The sequence below is a fragment of the Ursus maritimus genome, unplaced genomic scaffold (assembly GCF_017311325.1).
Source record: "Ursus maritimus isolate PB19 unplaced genomic scaffold, ASM1731132v1 scaffold_1, whole genome shotgun sequence".
Classification (NCBI taxonomy): domain Eukaryota; kingdom Metazoa; phylum Chordata; class Mammalia; order Carnivora; family Ursidae; genus Ursus; species Ursus maritimus.
Genome location: NW_024423343.1, coordinates 11,566,101 through 11,581,119, shown reverse-complemented (window position 1 = coordinate 11,581,119; position 15,019 = coordinate 11,566,101). Strand labels below are relative to the sequence as shown.

The 15,019-nt window shown below is 42.5% G+C and overlaps 1 protein-coding gene across 1 annotated transcript in view; it reads left to right on the top strand.

Moving 5' to 3' along the window:
* Window positions 1-15,019, top strand: part of COL4A3 (collagen type IV alpha 3 chain) — a 133,560-nt gene that overhangs the window by 104,816 nt on the left and 13,725 nt on the right. The window contains 15 exon segments of the mRNA XM_008690566.2: window positions 473-623; window positions 957-1,070; window positions 2,007-2,075; window positions 2,078-2,149; window positions 3,385-3,474; window positions 3,803-3,937; window positions 5,940-6,038; window positions 6,787-6,876; window positions 7,207-7,346; window positions 7,801-7,927; window positions 9,190-9,270; window positions 9,600-9,698; window positions 9,932-9,979; window positions 12,512-12,697; window positions 13,329-13,459. Of these exon segments, the coding sequence (XP_008688788.2) occupies window positions 473-623; window positions 957-1,070; window positions 2,007-2,075; window positions 2,078-2,149; window positions 3,385-3,474; window positions 3,803-3,937; window positions 5,940-6,038; window positions 6,787-6,876; window positions 7,207-7,346; window positions 7,801-7,927; window positions 9,190-9,270; window positions 9,600-9,698; window positions 9,932-9,979; window positions 12,512-12,697; window positions 13,329-13,459 (1,632 nt within the window).

The window sequence follows — 15,019 nt, the reverse complement described above, 5'->3', positions numbered from 1 at the left end:
CACAATCAGCCAGTTAGGATGCTCTGGGTGTAGAAAGTATCTATATATTGGTAGATGATGAAGATATTAAATACTTTTTAATGCGTCTCTGAACCATCCCTCCCTTTTAGAAAGGAAAAGAAAGGGTGTTAGAAGACAGGTTTGCCTCCCCGCTTCCTCCTTAATCTTCAGAAACATTCAGATTATTTTAAATGGAAGAGCTCTAAAAAAGTGTGGATCACTATGAGAAAAGCTGTCAAAAGTAGAGACATCTAGACTGTTTACAGACAATTTCAGTCTTCTGCGAAGGTGTCAGTTACAGAGCCTCAAGAATGGTCAAACATAATTTTATTGGAAACTTAGCAGCTAGAGTTTAAAGAGGAAAGAATGGTAGAATGGTGATAACTTTGCAAAAGGGGTTATTTTCAAGTCAACAGCCAAGAAAGAGTTGCAAGTGTTACATAGTGAAACTAACATGATCTCTGTGCCACAGGGAGAACCAGGACTAGCCATGCCTGGAGAACCAGGAACACCAGGTTTTCCAGGAGAAAGAGGCAATTCCGGGGAAAATGGAGAAATTGGACTCCCTGGACCTCCAGGTCTCCCTGGAATTCCAGGAACCGGCGGGGTTGATGGACTGCAAGGTACAATAGCAAGTATGATTACTTTTCTCCACGATGAGCTCTGCTAAAATGCAGCAAGTTGAAGATAATCTAGGACAAAGAATTCTTTTCAGACTTCTAGTTTAACGCATAGAATCTGTGGGTTCTAATTATTTTTCCATTCAGCATTGCTGCCCTACTTTTGTTTTTTTTCTTTTCTTCCTCCTTCTTTCCTTCTGTCCTTTATAACAGGCATATCAGTGGTATTAAATATAGATTCAATTTGGGGGGAAAGTTACAGGAGAAAGATTGTGATAACAGTACTAGGACCTTGGGTTTTGGCACCTGAATATATTCCTGGACTCTATTTTGCAGGGGATCCAGGGAAGCCTGGACCACCTGGAGAAAAAGGATCTCCAGGAAGGTGCATGGTGGGTCCCAGGGGAGCCCAGGGACTTCCAGGATTAAATGGATTGGAAGGGCAGCAAGGTAAGAGGAGGGCCTTGAAACCAGTCATTAGGTGGACAGGTGACATGAGATTCCTGTTCTGTGCTTTGCTACTTAAGATGGGAACTGTCCAGCAGCAAGACCTGACCACTGTTCAATGGGAAATGTTATTTAAGCAATCTAAACCGTGTCATGGATTTGTTGCAGTGAGTACCACCTAGAGCATAAGAGACCTGAAATTAATACAATAAAATTGGTTTGTGTCTTGTATGTATGAACACTGAAGATACATATAAACTTATATTTGTGCATATATTTATATACATATAAACTCTCAGAAAAAATGTTATCTTTACCTCAACAAGTATATCAAGTGGTAAATAGACACGTAGTTAATTGCTTCCAAAACAACATAAAATAAGAGTATGAAATAAACCTAAATGCTGCAGGCTGGCTGGCCCAGATTATGTGAAACTTACTCTGTTTTGTTGGCTCTTGTTGGCTCTTCTCATTCAAATCTATAAACTGAGAAAAATCCTTTAGAACTCAGCTAATGCCTGTAGGCTATCACATTGCTTTTATGTTCACAAACCAATTTTTGGCCAAGACATTAATGGTTGTAGTAGTGCTATTACTATTTCCAGAAGTATCCGGTGGCTCACGTCCACCTGAGTGGTTGTGTATGTATTCTGCAGGTTAAAGGCTAAGCTACAGTTGTAAAGTGCAGTCCCAGGATGTGTCTGCAGGACTAGAAAATAGACCTAAATTCTACACTTTATTACTGCATAAATCACTGAAACAGAATGTTAAAGCTAGAAGGGATCTTAGAAATTGTGCAGAAGGAGAGGTCAATCAATCAATCAATCAGATAAATGTGTGGTTTATCTATAGCTAAATATTTATAGCCATAAAAAATGTATTTCTGGAGTTGGTGGGGAAAGCAGTTGTGTGTTCATTCATTCATTTATTCATATATAGGGAGAAGAGGTGAAACAGGGCCAAAGGGAGACCCAGGTATTCCAGGCTTGGATAGATCAGGCTTTCCTGGAGTCATCGAGGTGAAATGGGACAACCTGGTCAAAAAGGATATCCAGGAAATCCAGGATTTTTAGGATTATCAGGTATCCTTTTTTGTGCTTTTATTTTTCTTCTTCTACCTTCTTCCACATTTTCTTTTAAGGTGGATGTATAAATTGGACATAGGCCTTGGCTTTTGACTCTACACTCCTCTTTCAGTTAGTGTAAATGTTTCCTACTGAATTATTTGCAAGGGATCAGAGAGCAGGGTAATGGTGGTGGTGGAATGATCCCATTTCTCAATTATCCAGGGTATGACAAGTTTGGCTGTGGAATCCTTTTTATATGTTACTATTAAAGGACATTCGCTAGTATTTTCTTGAGAATTTTTGCATCTATATTTGTAAGGGACACTAGTCTGTCCTTTTCTTTTTGGTATCAGGGTAATGCTGGCCTCATAGAACAAAATGGAAAGTATTTTCTTCTTTTGTGTTTTCTAGAAGTTAGTGAAGAATGGATGTTCCTTAAACATTTGGTTGAATTCACCAGTGAAGTCATCTGAGTCTGGGCTTTTCTTTGTGGGAAGTCTTTACATTACTAATTCAATTTCTTGTTGTGGGTCTACTCAGATTTTCTATTTCTTCTTCAGTCAGTTTTGGTAATCTGTGCCTCTCTAGGAATCTATGCATTTTGTCTAAGTCATCTGATTTGCTGGCATATAGTTGTTCATAGTATTCCCTTATCATTCTTTTTATTTCATCACTATTTTATAGTTTATATGTTTGGGAAGAATATTCCAATAGTCTCATGGCCTAAGGACCTCAGTGATCTCTCCTCCAGAGAAGAACCAAGAAGAAAAACTTAATCTGCAAATTGTTCTTTCATTTATATTATTAAGTTCCTACCACATGTCAGCCCTGTTCCAAGCCCTAGAGACACCATCAGCAGACAAGACTCCACCTCTGACGGTGGGGGAAACCGTAACAGATGCATTTAAAAACTAAGTTCAATGATTGACAACTGCTCTGAGGAAAATAAAATAAGGACTATAACAGAAAGCCATTGGTCAAGGATTGGGAGGAGGGAGTAATCCAAAACTTCAACACGTTGTACTTTCATCTGCAAATGTAATTTGCTACCAATGACCTCTACATACATAATGTAATAAAGACTGTGTACTAACCTATCTCCCAGATAAATACAGTTATTTTTCTATTTACAGAACCATTCCTTCAACACCCCCCCCCCCTTAGAAGTATAACTCACTTTGTTTTATGGAATATTTTGCCTCTGTCGCTCTACACAACCTGACCTGCTTTGTGTGAACTTGTTTCTACAGGTGAAAAAGGAATGATGGGGATGATGGGCCATCCGGGAAACACTGGCCCTCCCGGGCCTCCCGGGAACCCAGGCACCCCAGGACAGAGGGGTAAGCGAGGGAGTAACTTCCCAGAATCAGGAAGCATGAGCAATGTTCGCTTATTTAGCAGAAAAATAAATTCTGTTTAATCCTTTGAGGGAAAAGTAGTTTCCCTGAAAGAACCATGTCTTTGATTTTGCTCTTTTCTGTATTCCTTTTTCCATTTGAATGGAGTTGAATTTTCTCCCTGCCCTCTTATGCCACTACCGTCATGGGACTGCCAGTTTGGTTTATCTGTTCCCTTTTGTTTTGTTTTATGATAAGCACTGCCAGTGTTTGAATCCTTATGAACTACTTCAGGAATTGAGGAACTCAAGTTGCTACTTCTGTTTTCTAGGTAGCTTTGGAATTCCGGGAGCAAAGGGTGAGAAAGGGCCCCCAGGAGCCAAGGGGGAAAAAGGAGACAAAGGACCTCGGGGGCCTTCTCAAATATCCAATTTACTGGGGGACAAAGGAGAACCAGGCCTCAAAGGTACAGCCTTCTGTTCAGACTCAGAACATCAGAGCTGGTTCTGAGACTAAGAAATATCCAAGAAAATCCCTGTAATTGACAAATGAGGACAGTGAGACCTGGTGTTTCGTGTCCTGCTCATGGTCACAAAGCCAGCTGGTGGCCCAAGCCTGGATGAAAACGGGGTCTTCTGTGCCGTGCACAATAATGTGTTGTCTCCTTAATGCATGACTTTTTATTTCTATGTTAATTCTGCATTTGGGTCCGCTGTATTTAAATTGCTACTAGTCTGTTTTAAGTTATAAGCCTCAAAACCTCCTTTTTGCCAAGTATGACAAAAGTAAACTTAGATTGGCATACAAAGTTTGTTTGTCACTTAGCCTTTTGCCTGCCTCACCAGCCACATGACAGATATCTACTCAACAATTTCACCGTTTTAGTACCTATTGACCGGATATTTTATTATGTCCTGGAGACATAGAAGTGAGCACAGTAGAAGTAGTACCCTGGTCATGAGGAAACATACAGTTAGTGGGGGGTAGAGGGGAAGAGACATTAATGGGTCTGTAGACATTTTATGTATTAGACCAGGTAGTAAATATCGGGGGTTTTCTGGACCGCATATGGTCCCCATTGCATATTCTCTTTTTCTTTTTTAGTGTTTGTCTGTTTCTTTTCAACCTTTTAAAAATAGAAAAAATATTTTTAGCCCTCCAGCCATACAACACCAAACCAGATTTGGCCCACAGGCTGTAGCTTGCCAACCCCCACAAACCCAAAGCAAATAAATGTGCTAAATAATATGGTTTTTTTAGATTGTGATAAATGACATAAATAGAAAAAACAAATGTTACAAAAGAAAATAAGCTAATCACCTGCCCCTCACCATTTCTTTGTATATGCTAGTTTCTTGCCTGGGCATCTTGTCCTGTTTCATGCTCTTTCCACCCAAATATCTCCTGGTCAGTCTTACACACACACACACACACACACACACACACACACACACAGAGTCCCCTCTTGCAGAAAATTTTCCCGGAAGCATATTGTGCCCAACTCTATTATAGAACATATCACACTGGGTGGTAATTGTTTATTTACTTGGCTGACTCCCTAATTAAACACTAAAAACTTGGAGAAAGGGAACAGGATTTATGTTTCCAGTGCTTGGCACAAGACCTATTAATTAGATACTCAGTCCTTATGTGAATGAATAAGGATGTAAGCAGGAGAACAGCCCAAGGAAGGGAATCTGCTTGAGAAAAGGCACAAAGCCAGGCCGTAGACAGGTTGGTAAGTGCTTCAAATGCCAGTGGAAGGAGTTTGTAATTTGCCCTGTAGATATTACAGATTCCAGGAATATTTTTAAGCCAGAGAATAATGTGATCAAGACCATGGTTTATGGCAAGTAGGATGGTGTTGTGGGAAGTTTATGAGCTTTCCAGCTTACAGAGCTGGATTCACATCCCAGCATTACCACCAATTGATGATGACTCTAGATTAGTCTGCTGACTTCATAGAGGCTCAGTTTTGTCATCTTTACACCCAGTCTGGAAAGGCTCGAGCATAGACTGACATTGGCTGCAGATTAAATAAGATAAATAAAAGAAAATAATGTTTGTTGTGTACTAATTACTTAGTAAATAATAATTGTAATAAATAGACCTGAGAAAGAGATAGTCTGGCAAGAACAGTGTAGTAAATGGTCCTTTGTCATTACAAAAAAAAAAAAAAAAAATTAAAGAAGCTATATTTAGGCCACTAATTCTTAAAATGTTTATTTAAAGTGTAAATATTATCATAGCTAGTGTGATTTAAGAACTAACTCGTGCCAGGCACTGCGCTAATGCTTTATTCGTATTATCTCATTTAATCCTCTTTTGGAAAAGAGTCCACATCTGCCCATGCTCTTAACAAATACGTTATGTGGTATTACAATAACATCTCATCAAGTTAAATCAGGAAGTAGAGAAGTCTGATAAAATTCTAATCTGTGTTTCTAATACATGGTTTTTAACTTTAGGATTTGCTGGAAAGCCTGGTGAGAAAGGAAACAGAGGCATTCCGGGGTTACCAGGTTTCAAAGGACACGAAGGGCCACCTGGACCACCGGGTCCACCAGGTATAGCTGATTCTCTGATAGAAATCTCAGGCTCTACATGTTCCCAGATGTAAATGTAACCAAAACGTGTCTCTTGACTTATTGGGTTGAATATGAATTTTGCTTCCACAGTGTTCCAACAGACATTTGCTTTGAAATTAAACCCACATGCAGCCATTTATAGTCAGCCTGTATTAACCAAAAAATATTAACTTGCACAAAGTTGCATTTTTGTACTACAAATGTTATTTTGGCATTGCTGATATGTGTTATGAAATATACATACTATAGCCTATCACAGTATCAGATATCAGAGAAGAAAATCAGATAACGATTTAGACGTTTTCAGATCTGCCTCTTTTAAACAAGCTACTGATTTTGCAAAGAAAATTTTCAAACTGAATTAACATAGACCCCTCTTCTCTATGACCGTATCAGTGACAAAATATGTTACGTGGGCAATCACATTTCAGTATTGCATTTGAAAATCTATTGTTATATGGTGGCAGGAGCCCCCTCTTGTCTGCTGGCGTTGGTCCTAGGATGATTGTGATGTTTGAAATCCAAGAATCTAACTTTCTCTAATTCTGCCTTTTCTGGGTCCTCAGTCCCCTCGTCATCTGGAGGCAAAAAGGCAGCTACACAAGCACTTAAACTAGCTGACCTGGCTGCTCAGAATTCATTCATTCGTGCAAGCAACAAATATTTATTGAGCACCTGCTATGTCCAAAACCGTGCAGGGCATGTGACTATTTAATTTGTTCTCAAGGCCTCAGGGGAGATCCGGGCAGCATTGGGAATCCTGGAGAGCCAGGACCACGTGGTGGACCAGGAAGCATGGGGAACATGGGGGTGCCAGGTAAGGTGTAAGATCCTATTACGAGCTTAAAGCTCATGCTGGCTCCTAATCCTAAATTTTGTTTTGTTTGTTGTTGTGCTTTCTCACCTGATGGAAAGTTGGTGTAAAACTAGATTTACTTTTTAGACAAATGTACTGTGTGCCATTAGAACACAAGTGAGAACAAAGTACTCATATTGTATAAAAATCATCTGTTATAACTCCCTGATGCATTCATGATTCTGAAAAGCCAGCTTCTTGGGAGAAAGGTGGTTTGTGCCAAAGATAGAAGTGGAATGCTTCAAGATCCCTGGGTTGCCCTATCTTACTTGACTTCTTTCCTAATTTCAGGTCCTAAAGGACACAGGGGAACTTTGGGACTACCGGGTTTAACTGGGAGACCGGGCCTCCCAGGTGTTCACGGTCTCCGAGGAGATAAGGGAGAGCCAGGTTATTCGGCAGGTACATGGCCAGGACCACCGGGACCAAAGGTATACGGGCCGCTGAAGTAGTTACGTTTTGGTGGTGGAGTGAGTCTCTAAGTATCAGCAAGTGTCTGGATTCAGTGTGGGCAAAGGACACTGACAATACCGCTGCGTTTTCAGGCAACTACTTGGGTTTTTTATCCTCTTTCCACAACTCAGAATGCCTACCATACAGCTATCAGCTCGTGAGCTTACCCCTCCCATTTCAATCCGCTAGGAATGGCTCATCACCGTCCCCGCAATTTACCTGTGCTGCCTTTGCATCTTGCACTGGTTTCTGCAAATACCGTTGCTATCCTGCCCCTGGCACTGGTCACGGTGCCGGCACATAGCAGACATGTCATATGCGTTGCTAACTAAATAACTGAATAACTAAATGCAAGCAAACATAGTGCACATGCGATTCTGATCACATATCCTGCTTATATGAGGATTTTAAAGGTGTTTGACTGACTTTAAGGGAGACCCAGGATTGCCAGGTGACATGGGAAGGAAAGGAGAAAGAGGGCTACCTGGCACCCCTGGACATTCGGGGCCTGCTGGAACTGAGGGAGCCCCTGGAATTCCCGGAAGTCCTGGCCACCCAGGTGAGCATGAGCTTTATAACTCTGAAAGCCAGAAGCATGACACTTAGCATAGCCCTTCCCTCCTGGAATCAGCTCTGCAAACAGGAAGCTGTTTAGGTTTTTGTACGACAGTTGCTTTTATTCGACTTTGACTTTCAAATTCTTAGACACTAAGGAACAGTGAATTAATCAGGGGGTGCCCAGTTTTACTGATCAGCCAGTTTGGTGGGCTGACATCTAAAATCCTGATCCTGTAGAGGGCACCTGGCTGGCTCAGCTAGTAGAGCATCTAACTCTTGATCCCAGGGTGGTGAGTTCAAGCCCCATGTTGGGTGGGGAGCCTACTTCAAACAAACAAACAAACAAACAAACAAACAACAACAGCAAAAAACCTGATCCTATGAATGAAACTTAAGTGCTGTCTCAAAGAATTCAGCCTAAAGACACAAAATGTTAGTTCACTGTCCAGTCTCATGATATTTGTATTAGTTTTCTAGGGCTTCCATAACAACAGAGACTGGGTGGCTTAAATAACAGAAATTTATGTCCTCACAGCTCTGGAGGCTGGGAGTCCGAGCTCAAGGTGTCAGCAGGGTTGGTCTCCTCCGAGGCCTCTCTCCTGGGCTTGTATTAGGCATCTTCTTGCTGTGTCTTTTCATGGTCTTCTCTTGTGTGTCTGTGTCCTCATCAATTCTTCTTGTGAGGACCCCAGTCATATGGGATCAGAGCCCACCCCAATGATCTCATTTTAACTTAACTGCTTTTTAAAGACCCTATCTCCAAATACAGTGATATTCTGAGGTACTGGGGTTAGAATTCAACATGTGAATGGGGGGGGGAGGACAATTCAATCCCTAACACTGTTGCGATTTTTTTTTTTCTGGCCTGTTTCCAGGTTGAGCGTTGGCTTTCTTAGTTGCTTACCATTTGAGTTTAAGTTTTTCTTTTGTTTTATTAAAAACAACTGCCAAGCTACTGAGTTGCCACTTACTTGAAGATACTATTTAAGCGATCTTTTCAAATACTGAAAGGTTCAGTGGATTTGCTGTTAACTCCCGGTTGAAGTAATACATCAGATACCGGGTGGTCTGTGTGGTTGGTGCGCACACACCTTTGAAAGGGATTCGACACATCTCCCATGTGCCCCTGTGGAGAAAGAGCCAGGACAAAGACCCGAGGGCCAGTGTGAGCACAGGCGACTGTAGGAACTGACCGCTTCAGCCATCGTTGTAACCATTCATCTTGTGCTGTTCTCCTTCCTTCTCTTCTCTCTTCATATATAGGAAAGCCGGGCCCTGATGGTGATTTGGGGTTAAAAGGCATCAAAGGCTTGCCTGGTTCTCCAGGAGTCAAAGGCCCTCCAGGTTCCATTTTTGTACTTTGTCTATTTCCCCTTCACGAGGGAGGCACATTTTCTCCTGAGGTTGGAATCTCTGTATACCTTCCTATCTGCTGCCCCGCAGAAGGCAGCTCCCAGTTCCTCGGTCCCGGGACAAAAATGCAAACACTGTGAGCTTAGGTATTTATACCTACCTAACTCAAAGATCTGCCAACCCACACATCCTCAAGTGATAATCCTCAGGACAGTGTGTTATGGTTCACAGTTTTCACTGTGAATTGAGCGTCACATAACTACAGTTCTGGGAAAGGAGCACCGTTAACGGAATTCTACACACAACATCTCTGTTCTCAGGACCTCCAGGATTCCTAGGACCTCCTGGACCGGTGGGTATGAGAGGCAGCCAGGGACGCGATGGAATTCCTGGGCCGGCAGGAGAAAAGGGAGAAACAGGTACAACTTGCTTGTTGGCTCGGATCCCCGGCTTTATTTTGCACTGAATGGCTAGTGGCAGTGTAACCCTTCACGGCTCTAGAGAGTCTTCTCCCACAGAACTGATGATCTTTAACGGGATCTGGATGTTTGGTAATTAAACTGCCTTCTATTGTGAAAGTGAAACTGACCAAGCGGCATAAATGAAAGTAACCGCATATAAAATAGTAACACTCCAAAATGGTCTCTTTCAGGTTTGCTGGGGGCACATCCAGGCCCGAGAGGGAGCCCTGGTGCTCCAGGTGAGACCCTGACCCTGACAGTAGCTTCAAGGACAGAAGCTAATCGAAATGCATAATACATCAAATAAACTTCACATACTGAATGAAAGAAGTCCCAGTGGTAATATAGGACATTTATATTCTTGGTTGTTCAAGTAAAAATGCTTAAAAATGATTACCATCATAACCAAGTGAGTGAATTAGAAACTGTGAACCAGTTTTGGAACGTCCCTCTATTGAAGGTCTTTAAAAATCAAACAACGTGCTGTGTGTTCCTTTGTTGTGGTTGTTAGCATGGTTTAAAAGGCGGGGGGATTGCTGCCTCCTCCAGGAGCATCCCTCCCTGCTATTTGGAGTAGGGAGGGTAGTAATCGCATGCAGTCATACCACGAATTCTTTCCCACCTTGTTATCTTCATCGCTTTGATTCCCACCCCCAGAGCCCCTCGAGGTTCGTGCTACTTTTTATTAAGGGCTACCGGTAACTGTCTCAACCCCGACCATGGCAGTGTACCAAACATGTCATTCAAAGGACATACAGAGTTTTAGTTTGACAGACTGTGAGTCTGGATTTCTCATGCCAGTGTTTGACAAGATAAGCAGCTTCTTCAAACTTTTTCCATGTTGTAGGGAAACCTGCCAGAAGAGATTTTAGATTGTTTGCACCTTCTATGACCCTTCCCAGATGTGGGTCCTGTGGAGAGGAGTATTTTATTAGCAAAAAGAGCTCTACCTAATGAAGACCTCTGGGTGTGAGGCTTACAGGATCCAGCAAGGAGTAGCTGGGTGCTACCGAGAAGCTCTCAGGGGCAGGAACTGCCTCTTCACCTACCAGCCCAGCCACGCAAAGTCTACAGGAGCTGTCCTTTTTCATTTGTTTCTTGATTACGGCGTAGTCTCTTTGGTTGAGCTCAATGTCCTCACACCTCCCAGACCCCAGCCTCCCCCAAGAGCATAATGGCTTCTCCCAAATCACAGATCAGTTTTAGAAGTACGGTCAAAAGGAGAGTTTCTGTCCATTTTCCTAGGCTAAGTTCACAGTTTAACCATTTGGAATGAGAATACTTTGGCATCTATTTGGAAATAAAATATGACATAAAATGAACATACCTTAAGGAAAAAGCCCTTAAAAAATAACAACTAGCCTAATTACCTAAGTAAATGACTATGCACCTCAGTCTCCGTAGGTAACTAAATATGGAGAAGAGTTCATTGAGACTTGGAAGGTATGAATCCTTTTAATTAGTTTAATTCTTCCAAATGCCAAAAAGAAATCATATTGTAAACAAGGAAGCATCTTTCTGGGCAGGGACTATACAACTTAAGATCGTGTCTCGGTGCCTCTGACCATTGCCAGACCCTGTCGTACAAATACAGCATTTCAGAGCTTGAAGTGAGCTGAAATCATCTACCCCTGTCTTGGAAGAGCACAAATTACAGGCAAAAAAAAAGCTAAAGAACATGATAGACAAAGGCTGAATATTCATCCATTTCATTTTGTCATTGCTGTCTTTTTTTTTTTTTTTAAAGATTTTATTTACTTGAGAGGGAGACACAGAGATAGCGACAGAGATAATGAGAAGGGAGGAGAGGGAGAAGCAGGCTCCCCTCTGAACAGGGCGTCCAATGCCGGGCTGGATCCTGGGACTCTGCGATCATGACCTGAGCTGAAGGCAGACGCTTAACTGACTGAGCCACCCAGGAGCCCCATCACTGTGTCTTCCTGCACAATATCTTCCTGAGCCTTTTCCTGTGCTAGCCCTCACTGTCACTTTCCCTTCTTCTCCTATCTGTCTCCGACGTGTGTGCCATTCACTATTTCTAGAATACCCCAGAGACAGGAAAGAGGAGGGAGTGATTATTTTCAATTCATAGGTTTCCCATTCATGAATGTCAAAGCACAAGTTCCTTGAAGGTTCTCCAAGTTAAAAAATATTAGTAATTAAGTGGTCACCTTTTGGGTATCCTCTTTGGTAAATCCAAACCTCCAGCCACATTTGTCCCTTTCAGACTAGTGTTTGTGTCCTGGGGGGAGAAGCAACCAGTGGACAGAATAGGGATCCCCACTTTGTTGCTTCTTTGTCTGGGTGTAGCAGGTGACTCTTCAAATGTGCACATCAGTGTCAGGAAGCTTGGTTCTGAATGCCTTCTTGAATTGTCGGTGATTAAATAATGGCATTATAATTAAAGTTCATCAGATAATAATTGTAGCATATAGTTACAGAACACTTTAGAGCTTACACTACGCTTTTCCATCCGTGTATCATCTCACTTGGTCTTTAAAGACCGAGCCACATCAGGTACTAACCATCATTTTTAAAATAAGAAACTGACACATGCAATAGTGAGGTGACTTTGCCAAAATCAAACTGAATTAAGGCAGAAATAAGTCTTGGCTCAGTTCCTTATAGACCTGTATTTCTTTTACCAGCCTCTATTAAAACTATGTTGTGAATCTCTAAGCACAGTGTCCCTGCATTACTAGAGATACCCCTAAACTATAACTCCAGGTAAAAGGGCATTACGGAAATGTACTAAATCTCTTTCTTTGCAGGAGCCAAAGGAGACAGGGGCGTCCCGGGCTTACCTGGCCTCCTAGGAAGGAAAGGGGCAGTGGGAGATGCGGGGCTGCAGGGACCCACTGGCGTGATGGGACTCCCAGGGCCACCAGGTTTTCCTGGCGCAATCATCCCTGGCCAGAAAGGAAATCGAGGCCCACCAGGCTTCAGAGGAAACCCAGGTAGAGGGTCTACTTTTAAATAAGATAAAAGAAAAAAAAGAGCGTTTGACAACAGAAGCTTTCAACCTTCTGCCAGTACGACCTCATAGCTTCTTTTTCCCTCTGCTCTTCCCCTGCTCCCACCCACTTGCCTCACATAGAGGGCAGCAAAGCTGCTGGTGGTGGTCTTGTTAAGTTTTCATTTAAATTCCAGTTAGTTGCATACAATGTAATATTAGTTTCAGGCATACAATATTTATTCAACACTTCCATACAACACCCGGTGCTCATCAAAGCTGTGGGTGTTGTTGAGGCTGTTGGGAAATTAGTAAATACCAAATTACTAAGTCTTAAAGAGAGGGATACATCCCATCACCAAGATTTATTGAGTTGCTACTCTGTTGAGTACTGGGCTGGGCACAGATCCTGCTGTAACAGAACTTCGGGAGGGAGAAACAGATCCTGGCTCGGGCCAGGTGTTTCCCTGGTATGATCTCATTCTGTCTTTACCACAAGCTCATCACACTCTTCAACACAAAGAACGTGCAGGGTAACAAACAGGTGCAGAGTTTGCCCGTTGTCCAAAAATATCACCCACAGAACCGGCCACGCTCGTGGACTTGTAATGCTGACAGGCCCTTTGTAAATTCAGGTGAACCTGGTCCTCTGGGACCTCCAGGGAGCCACGTAAGAGGCATCAAAGGAGACAAGGGACTCCTGGGCGAGCCTGGCCCCAGAGGTCTGCCTGGAACTGTAGGAGCTGAGGGGCCACCGGGTCCGCCGGTAAGTGTGGAAAAATATTTTGACTTCTTATATTCTTCTAAATCAATTGCCAGGGTTAGATGTACCCGCAGGCAAAAAAAAAAGATTCCCATTTGTGATGCTTCTGTGCGCCCAAGGAAGACTCTGGAAGGTTCAAAGAATCTTAAGAGTTGGACAGATTTGGCCTCTAGAAGTTTGATTTGTAGGGGACCTTTTTCTATGCCATTCCTGACTTTTTCTTGTTTAGACACTAAACAATTCCAGTAATGGGATCTTAAAAAAACACCTAAGAGTTTGGGATCACTCCAGAGGACAAAATAATTTTTCTCTATTAATAATGCTTTCAAAGTTATCTGTGTTCTCGCTCGAATGTCTATTTACTTTTTCCCCTATTTACTTTTTCCCTGTTGACGTACCTTCTAGTGTTTGTAAGTAGCTGCCACTTCCTTCCAGCATTTTCTCCCCTAATAAATACCTGTGTTTTTCAAATTCAGTTTAACCCTTCATCAACACTGCCTCTATTCTGAATATATCTTAAGTCGGTCAGTATCTCCCTTAAAAACACAGCCCCTGAGACCAACACCCCCTGGAAATAAGAACTCAGTTCCCCCATGGAGTGGCTCAAGGAGGGAAGAGTCTTACCATCTTGAATATCACTATTTCATAATCCAACCTAAAATTCTGCTTGGGCTGTTCAGCTGCCAAGTCACCACACTGTCACTGCACAGTGAGCTTCTGGTCAACCAGAGTGTGTGTGTGTGTGTGTGTGTGTGTGTGTGTGTGTGTATGTTTAGCACGTGTGCTCACATGCACACATCTACCTTTCCCTCATGAATGGCTTCTAAGTTTTCTCCATTACTTTTAGTTCTTGTCTGTTTGTGTCTGTGGTGCAGAACTTTCACATTTATTTTTTATAGTTGTCATTGTGTTCAGTTAGGCTTATGCTCCCAGCCTATGAAATTCTCTGAATTTCTCACTGGACGCCTGGGCCATCTTCCCTCTCTTTCTCCTTAGCTGCATATTTGAAAAACCCGTTTCCCCTGTTTACGTCAAATTCTGGGAGATTGGTGAGGAAGTCAGAGTGTATCATAGTTGTATTTTCATCAGTGATGGGCAATGAGGTACTTTAGCTTGGTGGTGTGTCAGGAATCATGATACATTCTCCTGAGTTCTCTTGGTATTTAGTTTCCAGAATCTACCTTTTTAAGACTTTTTTTTTTCCATGAAATATTTGCCCAGTCTTTGGTATCTCTCATGTTCTCCATGATTCTTTGAAAGTGGCAAACACTGATCCTATACAGGGAAAGTCCTTCTAAGGACACTGTGCTATGGAAAGTATTGTTTGGAAATGTGATCTCTCTTAAGTCCACTGGGCTTCTACATTTGCACTTGAAAGGTAATTCTTCTTGAAGGATGTTGAAAATGGCTCTGTGCCCTGAGCAACCCTCTCCTTGCCTGGAGCTGCTCCCCCCTTATCCAAGCTGGGCCTGGCACCAGGCCCTCCTCCCTGGTTACCTCTGCCTCTGGAGAACAGGCCAGACCTCAAGAGCCTGAGAGTTCTTGACCAGGTGGTTCTGTTTT